This window comes from Larus michahellis, chromosome 4 (genome assembly GCF_964199755.1).
Source record: "Larus michahellis chromosome 4, bLarMic1.1, whole genome shotgun sequence".
NCBI lineage: Eukaryota > Metazoa > Chordata > Aves > Charadriiformes > Laridae > Larus > Larus michahellis.
The window spans coordinates 22,525,222-22,537,785 of NC_133899.1; the positions used below are offsets into that span (position 1 = coordinate 22,525,222).

At 47.8% G+C, this 12,564-nt stretch overlaps 1 protein-coding gene across 2 annotated transcripts in view; it reads right to left on the minus strand.

Annotated features, from left to right (window-relative positions):
• The window catches only part of EDC4 (enhancer of mRNA decapping 4), a 41,313-nt gene extending 29,919 nt beyond the window's left edge, over positions 1–11,394 (minus strand). For both annotated transcript variants that reach the window (XR_012586575.1, XM_074583407.1), the window contains exons 1-7: positions 11,236–11,394; positions 6,775–6,931; positions 5,570–5,681; positions 4,330–4,429; positions 2,570–2,759; positions 1,740–1,887; positions 874–978 (exon numbers count right to left, since the gene is read on the minus strand). Coding sequence is in view for 1 of the 2 variants with exons in the window: in XM_074583407.1 (XP_074439508.1) it covers positions 874–978; positions 1,740–1,887; positions 2,570–2,759; positions 4,330–4,429; positions 5,570–5,681; positions 6,775–6,931; positions 11,236–11,314 (891 nt within the window). In the remaining variant the exon portion in view is untranslated. The remainder of the gene's footprint in view (positions 1–873; positions 979–1,739; positions 1,888–2,569; positions 2,760–4,329; positions 4,430–5,569; positions 5,682–6,774; positions 6,932–11,235) is intronic.
• Between the last annotated feature and the right edge of the window lie 1,170 nt (positions 11,395–12,564).

A 12,564-nucleotide genomic window follows, 5' to 3' on the forward strand; every position in this document is an offset into this window, starting at 1 on the left:
TCATAGAGAAACAGTACTCTCTTCAAACAGGAGTTTGGCTAACAGTCTGAAAGCACAGGAGGTCAGAGCGATTTCCAACACACACGCCACCAGGTAACTTAACCCTTCACAGAAGAATTGACAGGACTTTTTTTTTTTTTTTGTAATTATAATTAACGATCTTTTCCAGACAGCAAACTTAAGTACAATGGATTGCGCTGCTACTGTTCCCACCGTTACTCACGTTATGAACGGAGCTCATTTTGTTTTGGGATGTTCTGGCTTTTCACAATCATAATTGTTCCAGCTCAGCAATACAATTACTTTATCATCATCCTGTTCAAGAAGTGAAATTGGACTCTTTCTAGTTGTGTGTTTTTGGTTGGTTTTTTTTTCTAGATTTAAAATATCGTCTACTGGATAGTCAGCTGCAGTCCTGGTCCATTGTACTCACAAATTTAACTGTACTCATTATGGAAATCATAGAAGAATAAAGACTACATCGGGCTTAACTCTGCCCTTCTCATCCAGCAGTAAACCACTGCCATGTTAAGTGTTCCATTTACCAGGAGATATAACAAAAGAGTTGGAATACAGCCCAAGTTGTCAAACAGGCCCTTGGAAATACAGATGAGTTTTTTTTAAAGAGCCATTCTCAAAGCAAATGACTACACATTCACCTTGGCTCTTTTTAAACAAAGGTTACTCGCCAGTAGTGTGCGTACGTAGCCAGTAGGTTGTGGGTGATAGCGTGGATGGGTAAGAAACTGGGGTTTTTACTGCCAACTGTCCTAAGAACTGCAGCTCCTGAGACACCCTAACCCAAAGAAAACCTAAGTGATCTGTACTGACCATCTATGCGACGGCAGTAAAGAAAACAAAATAGGTTTATACCGTGCTGTGGCCTTTCACTACGATGAAGCCCTCTTTGATGCTAGGCACTTCCACTGGCCAGGAGCTGTTGTTTGTTCGGATAATGTCCAAATCCCACACCTCTGCCTGGAAAACAAACATGTGGGCACACAGGTTTATTTCTGCAACTACTGGTCTTATCTAGTGAAGAATTTCTTATATCCTTGTCTTATATCCTGACATACCAGCCCAATGGAAAGTATGGGACATAAGCCTTCCCGTTTAGGAAGTTCCACCTAAACATGAAGAGGATCTTCTTGACTTTGAGGGTGGCAGAGCCCTGGCAAAGGCTGCCCAGAGAGGTGGTGGAGTCTCTGTCTCTGGAGACATTCCAACCCCACCTGGATGCGTTCCTGTGCCACCTGCTGTGGGTGACCCTGCTCTGGCAGGGGGTTGGACGGGATGATCTCCAGAGGTCCCTTCCAACCCTACCATTCGGTGATTTCCACACAATTTGGCCATTAGATGCTTTCGCGGTGCCCAGCTGTACATAAGTACAGGGACCTGCTCTTGGCAGTTGTAGTTGTGGCTCACCAAGCCCCTCCCCGTACAAGTACTGGCTCAGCCTCAACAGACACATGATGCCTCTGGCCTGACCACACTGTTTCTAGTGGTCCTCGTTGTTTAATGGCAAGTAGAAGTTATCACTTTCCATCCTGCTGAGGCCCAGAGAAAGATCAGCATGACCTCTCCTCAGAAGAGAGGAATCCCACATCTCATATTACGGGAGGATCCCCAACTTGGACTAGACAGGAGCCTTTACAACTCTAACCATATCAGGCCTTTACTTCATTAGATTCTCTCCCTCTAATGATAAGGACAATGTTTCAAAACTAGGGTTTCCTTACCCTATCCTCATGCAACAACGCCAACGTCTGACTTCCCTCTTCACCGCTCTCCTCGTTATCATCCGGGATGAAAGGGCACCAGATGATTCTTCGAGAGGTGTTCAACGGGGTATTGTCAGGTCGCTTGATGTTAACCAAGATCTCCTCTCTGATCACCATGGTTAAGAAATGTAACATTCTGGCTGCGTTACTAATGGTCAGCTATTCAGGTTTGGTCCTCTGTTAAACACTACGAAACCTCCAGATTTTTTGGATCGCTGTGATTCAAAAAGAAACCAGGTAGAAGGATTCTGCTAAGAAAGCAGGCAAGCTAGTGTTCCTTCACTGTCGGAAGTGGTTAAGCTTACAAAAGTTAACAGAGTCTCATAATTTTCTCTTGCAGGTTGCAGACAGGGACAGGCTAAGCACAAGAGGAGCGCACACATGCATCATTGTGCAATCCACGCAACTGCTAATGGACAGATGAAATGATTTCAGCTAGCATCGCAACACTACCACAGAAAGGCTGAAAAGCTACCACATTGCCCCAGGCTGAATGCTCTAGTCCACCCCTATAAATCACATCTTCTCACTGACTACCATTGCCTGGACCAGAAGGAGCACTGAGGTGTCACTCCTAGAATTTCAAGCTACGTGCAATTTCGAGTAATGACTGTGCTGAATACAGGCACAGGTTCACCGATTTGATATGCTGAAAGGAGCAGAACTATTGACCTTCCCCCTGCAAGCTGCTGCTCTGGAAAGGCTAGGAAATGAATTGCAATTTTGAGGCTGCATTCACATCTAACCATTACACAAAGACTGGTATGAGGCTTATTTTGACAAGATACTGGATTTTTTCTTTATCCATAGCCAGGCGCCAGACAAAAAGGTTGCCGGCCTCATCCAGGCACGCCAGCTGGTTGGAGTTGAGATGAGCAAAAGCCAGGTCTGCCACACCGCCTGTGAATCCTTTCAGCAAGGTCCGCTCAGCAGTGCTGACACTCAACACCCGCACCATAGCGGAGCCGTTGCTGGCAACTGCAGAAAAGACAGAGGGAGAAGACACCATTTATCTATGCGGTTTCCCCACAGGGCTGCTTTCGCTTCCAGCGATCAGCATTTCCAGCACCCATCCTGCCATCAGCACACTGAAAACCCACCATCAACAGACACCATGTCATCTTAACCCCTTCAAGAACCAGGACACGCACAAACATCCACTGCACTTTTCAGCTTTGGTGCAGAAGATTGGAACGGCAGCATCAAGGAGGAGTTTGCCTGCCTTGTAAGGGGCAGCTTAATTCTCCATACCTTCTACAATTTCTTGAGCACCTCAAATTCTAAGTTGCTCTACTTAAAAAGTCGACAGAAGTTGACTTCTCACGATTCCCAGGATTATTCTCATGAAAGATGCCTTCATTAGATGCAAGGCCTAAATCTTTATCCCAGGCAGACAACAAAGCTACCAAACCTCCAAGAGCGACCTCCAGTGACAGTGAATTAATGTTAACTGCAATTTCATTTTCACTAACTAGAGAAAAGGAGTCACTGAGAGGCAGGTAGCTAAAATACATCTTCTTTAAGGGAAATGTAAAAAAACATAAATACTCACCTGACAAAAAGCACTGGTTTTTGGTTTGCATGACTGAAAAGAACATGCTTGAGAGCATGCACATACCAAGCAAAGTTTGCAACTTCCCCATTTATGCAAACATCGCCACAATGCAAGCAGTCTTATGGAGACCCTGTTGTTTCCACTTCTTGATGCCCAAGCCAACCCTTAGCAGACCACTCAGCTCTCCATAGTGTTACTGCACCCAAGCTTTAATACCTTTAAAAAGGGTGAGACACCGTAAAACTCCTCTAAAATAACCTCAGCTAGGAAAAAAAACCCCACAGAAACAGAGTAATAGATTTCATAAAAGGCCAGACAAACTGATGGGTGTTAGAACTAGGAAGAAAGTGAAGAGCTGATACAACCAAACACGGTGTGGTTGGTTATATGAGAGCAGAAAGAGACGCCGCAGATGACCTGGCGTTCATTTGTTTCACGTATGTTGTGAAAACAGTCTTTCCCTGTGTTGCTCTGCTTTTTCTCTTCCTTCCTACTGCAAAACACCCTGCATCTATATTGCTCTTTGGCTCCTCTAAATTTAGCACTAAACTCGACTCTAAATTTATGCAAGCAAATCCATCACAAACATTTATCTGCTCAAATTACCACGGGGCTGTTTCTGTGCTTAGCTACACAGAAGCTTGTTTACTGTAGAAATATTTAATTAGAGGAGTAATCTGAACATCAGTTTACTGTCCGGTGAAACCAATGTAATCCTTCAACTTTTCCTCCATCCCCAGAGTCCTTCTCTTTCTTTTTCTAACTTCAGAATAGCTTTCTTTCTCAGTGGAAATTCTCCTACGCCACCAACTCTTCCCTCCCCTGTAGCTCCACCTTCATTTTTATTCCCGCTACGACAGCGCCCTGACCTGGGTATTGCAAGATGTGTTTCAATTATTGCCGGTTACCTTCTTCCGATGCAAACTTTGCCTCTTTTGGACATACACAGAGCAAAAGAATACAAATTACATCCAAGACAAGGAAGTATCTCACCTCTAATGGCATAAGCCAGGTAAGAGTTTGAAACAGCTATCAGATTGCCATAATAGTACTTCTGCTCCCAGTCATATCTAGCCACAGGCTGTATTTTCACCTGCTCAGGAGAAAGAAAACAAAATGTGAGAAATGACTGGAATTAACTTTTTCCTGGAACAAACCTGCCAAATATACAATTTCCTCTAGGGAAGATCTGTAATGCTTAATAGGAACCTCTTAGAAGTGGCAGTTGGTAAGAAGAATTGCACGCTGAATGCCAGGTAGCAGAGCCCTGAACATTCAAAGTTCTGGAGGCTGAAGAATGTTTCCTTCCGTTGCAAGGAGGCATGCAACTCGCTGAAATTGTCATGCTGCAGAACAAGACTCGACCCTGCAACTTCAGCAAAGCAGCCTTTACCTCTTTATTAGCACCGTGTCTGGATTCTCAGTTCTTGGAAACTTTTTCGAAATACAGAAACACACTCGCTGCAGGGGCAACTCACTTTTTAGTTTCAATACCGCTTTCCAAGAAACTGAGATTCCTGGTCCTATTTGGTAAGCATTGTCTTTGCAAGCAAAGAATTAAGAAATACTATCAAAGTTATAGCAGTGATCCTCCCTTTCATTTTTATCTCCAGTATTATCTATGAAAACCAATAACAATATAGTACAGTATTCATTTACAACCTCTGAGGTCCTTTAATTCTTTGCACATCAAGGAACAAAACGATACAACATGGAAAAGTGCCAAGAGGATCAAGACGAGAGTTCTCTCTCCCAATTATTAGCATTTGTTCTGAGCATGCCTTGGTACTCTGCTACAGCTCGAGTTCTGATCTCAGTGTGTTGGTTCTTCTGCAGCTCTGATCTGCTGGGTGGAGCCCTCAGCAGGACTGAAGCTAGCAAGCTATCAAACACAACCCTCCCTCTACAGCAAAGACCTTCCAGCGAAGAAACAAGCAGCAGGAAAAGCTTGTTTGTGAAGGAAGGGCAATTTCCCAGGAACCTACAGCTTAAATCACGGACTTATTCCTGAAAATTAGAGGATGACTTAGCCAGACTCTGGAATAACAGTAACAATCACTTGCAAGATACCACTCCAATTTTTTCCCCCTTGTTAAGCTCTTTGACAAACTTTTACGTAATTCTAAGCTCCTATAACACAGGAAAGAAGATAGTGGTTTCTATTTAAAACATACAAGCATGAGCTGATGTGTCTAAAAAAAGAGACCGAACCATGCTTTCTCTTGCTCCTTACCTTGTTACTCCCTCTGGCCTTACTGGTGATGCTGGAATCACTGCTGGCCACTATCTCCACATCTTTTGCTGATATCACTACGCAAGTGGAGCTGTCATCACCAGAAAGGCAGCTTTGAAGAAAAACAAAGAGGGGAAAAAAAAAAAAATCAGACAGGACTCCACAGGAAGAGAACACAGATATTTGCTATTCATAATTTTAACAGCAATCCAGAAGGACTGTCTGTGCACCTAGGAGGTTGGAGCTGAAAAACTGCAAACAGAAACTACTCGCCGTTAAGTGTCTCCCTTCCTCACGTGCCGCAGGTTTGAGAGCGCCAAATACCTGCTTAGTTCAGCTTAAAAACCTCCCGTCTGTTTGACTTGAGCACAGACCTACATTTGGTTGAAGTACCCAACATTGGAGGGTGCAAAGAGACCAAAGCAAACCAGTTGGACCTCATCAACAACAATGCACACCGCTCATGGCTCTCACAGCATCCTCCCTCAAAACTATGAGCAGAGAACCCAAACCAAAGCTATTTACATGAGCTCTAATGTTAAGAGTCAGCAGACGAAGCCAAGCGTTACACTAATTAGACTGATGCAGACTTGTAGTTGTGGATTTGTATTATAACTCCCGTGACAAATCTAAAGTATCCTATAATGCATATGTTCTCTTGCATATAAGCAGGAAAACCCCATGTGCTGTCCAAAACACACCAATGTATACGCACAACTCAGCAAAGAGTTAGGTAGAAATCTAGCTCAGGATCATTTGTCCTGTTTCAAGTTCTGTAGAGAGAAATGCTTTGACAAGTGCAAGGTCTACTGCACTGCAAACTGGTATAAGTTACCTCTCAAGTAACTTGAGTCCCAGAAGGAGTCCAGCTGGAGGTCTACATGAGAACGTGAGGTTTCACCCAGAGCCCTGCTAATCCATCTCCATCTTGACTTACAATGTCCGCCAAGTGATCAGTCCTGCTCCCCTTCTCTCTAAACAGCTCTGACGATATTCTTCAGCTCCTGAGCAGCAAGGATGGCAGGCTCCATGCATCGGCCTCACAAAAGCTACAAAAAGCTCTGACCAACTGTATGGACTCATAACTGTCACCTGAACTCAACGTAAAACTCACTATCGGATTCACAGAGTGCTTGTCCAGGCTCACCAGAACTAATTTTGAACTGTTTTCTATTCACTCTCAGACTTTTTTCAACAAGACTTACATGACTTGCTTCTCCTGCAGGGCTCCCAGAGAAATGCTGCGATGCACTGGCTTAGCCAAAGAAGGTCCATCTCCGGCCACGATGGGATCTGGCACCAGCAGTCCATTCAGGTCTCCATTATACGAATTTGACGGTCTCTGGTTCTCATTCACTGAACCTAGCGAGAAGCATAACCAACTGTGTACAACATGCATTTAAAAGAAACAGTGTCACGTGAAATACACTACTTCCAGATGCTTTTTGTCACGTTCTACTGGTCTATCAGGTAGAATACGCTGAATTGGTTGGGAAAACTAGTCTTCTCCAGAAAGGATGTGTAAGAGACTTCCATATAAGAAACTTATCTCCACATAAACAAGTAAAGTCATAGCTGTTTTCTTACACAAGCAATCCCAGCAGACCAGAAAAACACCAAAGAACGGGTTCAGGGAACTTACCAGGTTTAAGGATCAGAAAGACTAAGCTGGTAATTCAGATTTACTGAATCAAGTGCCAGACCAAAGGGTTCTTGAAGGATCATTTCTAACCCTCATGCCTGCAGAGAGATCTCTGAAGCCCAGCAATACGGTCCTCAGCTACAACGTTTGGGGTTGTCTGGAAATAATACATTTGTTACTTTCCAAAACTGGCTGCTGACTGAGACCCTACCTCAAAGTCCAGATGTTTGAGTAACTGAGCTATGAAACTGTGCAGCTGTGCCTACAGGATTCCCGTAGTTTTCCCTTGGTCGACTAGTCACATAGAAGTTTACAGCACTCAAGTTTTGCATAAAGCAACCACTTGTTCAGAGCTTCAAGACTGCATGTGCCCTGACTTCAGATATTGGACCTAGCACAAGCTGGCTGGTGGCCTCCATGCCTTCCGAAGGCTTTTAGAAGAGGACAGATTAACAGGGAGTGACGGAGACTCTTCTATATTGCTAGCAAGGTAAATCGTTGACGATCCCCATTGAAGAGGAAGCCCACTCCACCCGCACTTACACATCAAAACACCAAAGTCAAAGCCTCTCATCTCAGCAAAATCCTCGCTTGAAATTTTCACTGGTTTTGAAAACTGAAATTTCGTATACTGTTGCCAGGTAACAACTGCAGCTCAGCTCGTGCAAAATGGCTGCTCCCAGGACCAGAAGCTCCACCGTTACTAGCACACGTAACAAACCTAAACATAACCGTGGGCAAGAGGAATGTCCTCTGAGCGCCAGGCAAGCGTTCAGTTACCAAACAGGGTTCAACGTATCCGGACAAGCGCTGCTGCCTACAGAAATACCTGTGACCCTTATTCATTTGCCAGCAGAATATTTAAAACTTGCCTGTTGTTAAATCAGGACACAAAAAGCCCGTGCAGCGACAGGGTATCCCGATGCAGAGACCAGCTGGGCGCTCACCTCAGTTTACCTGCGCTGCATGAAGAAACCAGCAGCACAAGGAAACTTCAGCCACCAAACACATCTGTGCTGCGCTTGCTGCTCTTGCAAGATTAAGATGCACCTCTTATTCCTACAGCACATGGTGGGTGCTTGCCCAGTTGCAGCAACTTCCATCGACTGCAATTTATCCTTTGTGCCCGAAAGCAGGAAAATACTCACTACAGAAAAAGCATCCAGGCTGCCAGAGAAAGACAACACAGTCTTTGCTCTATTTGCAGCATAAGGAGTGCCTCACGTAGGTATCTCTGCTCTCTTACGGACAGCAGGACAGTGATGTTCACTCCGTGGGAAAGGGAAGGAGGAAACAGTCCCCAGAGGCTGACGGGCATGAGAAGAGCATACCGAAGTTCAGGAATGGGGCTGAGCCCATCACTGCCTCAGTGGGAGACAGACAAGCACAGGTGCTGCCTGCACACAGTCCTGAAGGCACAAAAGAAGGGAAGAGGCTCAGTGTTTAGCAGGTAGGCGAACAAAACAAAATATTAACCTAGACTAGCACTAGCCGTCAAAGGGAAAGCAGCGCGATTGTATTCATTACCTTTCTTTTTAAAGAGTGGGTAAGCAGGAACAATCAGAGCTGAGACACTGAACTGTTCCTGCTCACACCAGCACCTGCACCAGGGGATGCTGCATTTACTGAACAGAACACTCCCCTGATAAACGTCAGGATGAGCAGGGTGAGCCCACGTAACTCCTGGTTACCAGCAGAGATGTCAGCACAAATCGCAGGATTCTGCCCACAGCCCCTGCAGGGACTGTCCTCCACAGCAGGCTGGCATTGGCGGCCTGTCTCCCTGCCCCAGCTGGGACTCCGTGTCTTGGTCATGCAGCTCCCCCTTGCTGAGGGGCATTAAAAAAAGGGGCAAGGGCTGCCAAAGCAACGGATGACGTTTGCCAAAACTGGGAGAAAACTGTGTCAAGAGAGACTGGAGTGGTGGATCGCATTTCCACAATCACCAAAACCAGCAGAACTAAAGACGCGTTGTGATACCTGTGAACTCTTTAGAGCAGGGAGTATTTCTTGTCCCCTGCCTGGACAGCACACAGAATAACACATTGCTGCTCATAGCTACGTGCACCTAGTACTGCAAAACTTTCTTAGCAGTAATAACCTCAGAAAGCAGCTACACTAGTCTCTGCTGGGTATTAAAATCTGTAAGTGAAACCTGGGGTATAACAGAAACTAGAACTAGAGAGGACTTTGACCACAGCAACTTTATGCCAAGCAAGACTAGCCCTATGCATACAATTCATAAGGCCGCTTCTATGCTCTTTCAAAAGCCTTGAAGGATCCCTCAGTTTCCTTTTCCTCTGGCATCCTAACAGGATTTTCAGAGGCTTTCAGTTAACAGACAAGTACTCTTGCACTTCACTTTAGCTTCTCCTGTTCTTTCAAGCCTACTTGCTACTATCCAGGCAGTGATTTCTGCTGAGATCAACAACACGTCCCCTACGGCTTGACTTACTGTCCATTTGCTCCTCTTCCTCTCAACTGCCTTCTTGTGCACTAGAGTTCACAGAGAAGGTATAAAGACAATGAATAGGAAAGAAGAAAAATGGAAAGAAATAAACCATACTCGGTAAATAACTCCTTTGTGTCAACCAGCAAGAGAAGCTGTTGCAGGGGAAAGTCAAGTCAGCTTGAGAGAACAGAAACAACTCCAACCACTTCCCAACCATGACACATCCTTTCAGGGCAAAAACTGCTGTGAAACAAGCGTTCCCTATCCCTGCACTGAGTTCTGCTTTCAGTCTTTCAAGTACAGAGTGCTGCTGCACTGTGAAGGAAAAATGTATTTTCTTACAAGCATTATAATCTGGGAGTATCCAAGTGCTCCAGAAACAAGAGAAACTACTTCAAGCAATAAGAAGTTTCTCTGTAGATTGTAAAACTAATGAAGCTGGCTTCCTGTAGGTTTGCGCCATCACTCCATATGCCTCTACAACCCTCCCACAACAATCCTGCATCCAACCTCTCATCCTTTTGGCCAAGCAAAAGGCAGCACACGTGGCAGTTGCTTTGGAGGTAGCACATTCGTACTGACTCTCAGGACACTTAAAAGCTATGATGTTCCTGCTTTTTCCTCAACAGGAGCACAACACGGGCATAAATTCTGTCCTCTACCCAGAGGCTAAGTTTTTTCTGCAAAATATTCATAGTCTCAGCCACCTTCAGACCTCATCAAGTTTGAGGATGGCTCCAGGGAGACTTTATAGTAGCCTTCCAGTATCTGAAGGGGGCCTACAAGAAAGCTGGAGAAGGACTTTTTACAAAGGCAAGCAGTGATAAGATAAGCGATAACGGCTTCAAACTGGAAAAGGGGAGATTTAGCTGAGATCTGAGGAAGAAATTCTTTGCTGTGAGGGTGGTGAGCCCCTGGCCCAGGTTGCCCAGAGAAGCTGTGGCTGCCCCATCCCTAGAGGGGTTCAAGACCAGGCTGGACGGGGCTTGGAGCAACCTGGGCTGGTGGGAGGTGTCCCTGCCCAGGGCAGGGGGTGGCACTGGGTGGGCTTTAAGGTCCCTTCCAACTCTAACAGTTCCATTATTCTATGGCACTGATCTGAGAGGCCTGAAAGCCTCATCCCCTGAGCCCACACATCCTTAACATGGCATGGAGACTCGGGCAAGGATGCGAGCGCTCTTCAGTTCTCAGCAGCGATACATCTCGGATAAGACGAGCCCAGAGACCCGCAGCAGCAGCGAGCTCTGGGTCCGAGCTGCTCCGGCTCAGCTCAGCGACAACAGTCCCCTCCCGTCAGCGGGGTCCTTCCCGGCTCCTCTCCTCACCCGGCCGGCGCGCACCTCCCTGCCGGGCCCGGGCAGGGCTGACCGGGACCCCCCGGCCCCGCAGCCAGCGGAGGGCGATGCCACCGGCGCCCGCAGGGAGACGGGCCCAGCCCCGAAGCGCGGCCGCCTCACAGAGGCACCAGCTGAGGAGCGTCCAGCAGCCCCGGCCCGGGACGGGGCCCTGTGAAGCGGCCCCGCCCCGGCCAGGCCCCGCCGCCGGCGGCCTCCCTCGGTCCCGGCCCCTCACCTCCCGGTCGGTCCAGCTTGAGGATGTCCCGCAGGTGCTGGGTCGCGTCCTCGATGTCGATGCTGGAGGAGGAGGCCATGGGGCCCAGCCCGCTTCCCGCCGCCCGCACAACCGCCACCGCGCTGCCCCTGCCCGGCCCGCCACCCACGCTTCCGCCTCCGGTCCGGGCTTGCTGCGCCGGGCGGAAACCGCCGCCGGGACGGAGGGTTCCGGGCGCGGCGGGGGCGGAGCCGGCCCGGCACCGGGCGGCAGCACCAGGACTGGCGGCACTAGCCCCCTCCTCCTGCCCGCGGGAACGGGGCTGCGCCGACGGGCCGCCCGCCCGGGCGCTGAGGGGGCGCTGGCGGCCGCAGGGGCCTGCAGCGGCCCCGGGGCGCATCGTGTGGGTAAGAGCCCTGGCCTCACGGCCGGCGTGAACTCCCGCTGGGGCCAGAACCGTGAGGGGAGACCTGAGGTCCCACTCGTAAAGGGTGTTTTTTAACGTCACGCAGCCGCCGGCCCTCCCTCCACGCAGGAGACCCCGGGGCTCAGTCTCACACTTGTGGCAAACATGGGTATGGAAAACAAGAGTTAAGAGACAGCAGATCTGTTTGCACGTATCAGGCCTCAAAAGCGTGTCAATAATATTAAGCAATACTGATTTAGACACTGCGGTGTTTGTCTCCTCCAGCTACACTGCCAGGAGTGACGGGCTGTGTGGAAAGAGGCAGGAGAAAGAGGCCCAGAAAGATCTACGTGACCCAATTTCAGGGGATAACCGCTTTGAACTTTTGATGGCCTAAAAGAATCTCATTTCAGATAGTTTTTAAACCAACACCTGCCACGCGTATCGTTCCTTGAGCCTGACTTTCAAGCAAGCTCTCTCTTGGCATATTGAGCTCATTATTCAAGGGACTACCCCGACCTCAGGGACCAGCCCGGGTTCATCAGCCAGACCTATTCTTAGATCCCCCCTCCTCTGCCAGGCTTCATTTAGAACTGGAGCTACAGCAGGAGGATCCTTGCTTAGTGGCAGCCACACCAAATGAACAAGGGTTCTACTGAAAGAGCTAATCTCTTCAAGGGATGAATTTTGAGCGTGACTTTTGCAGCACAGGAGCAGCGACAGGAAAACAGCCCTGCATTTAACACGGGGAATACAGGAGAATGCTGCAATGCCAAACAGGAGGGCCCTAACATCAGCTGCCGAGAAAGCTCTGTTCCAATTCAAACACCAGAGCAGCGGGATTTGAGAACCGACCAGCGTGAGCGCAGCCCATCCTGGGCTTTCCTGAAAAGCCTCAAGAGGAGGAATGCCAAGTTTATACACTTCAAAAGCCCAGCAAGGTG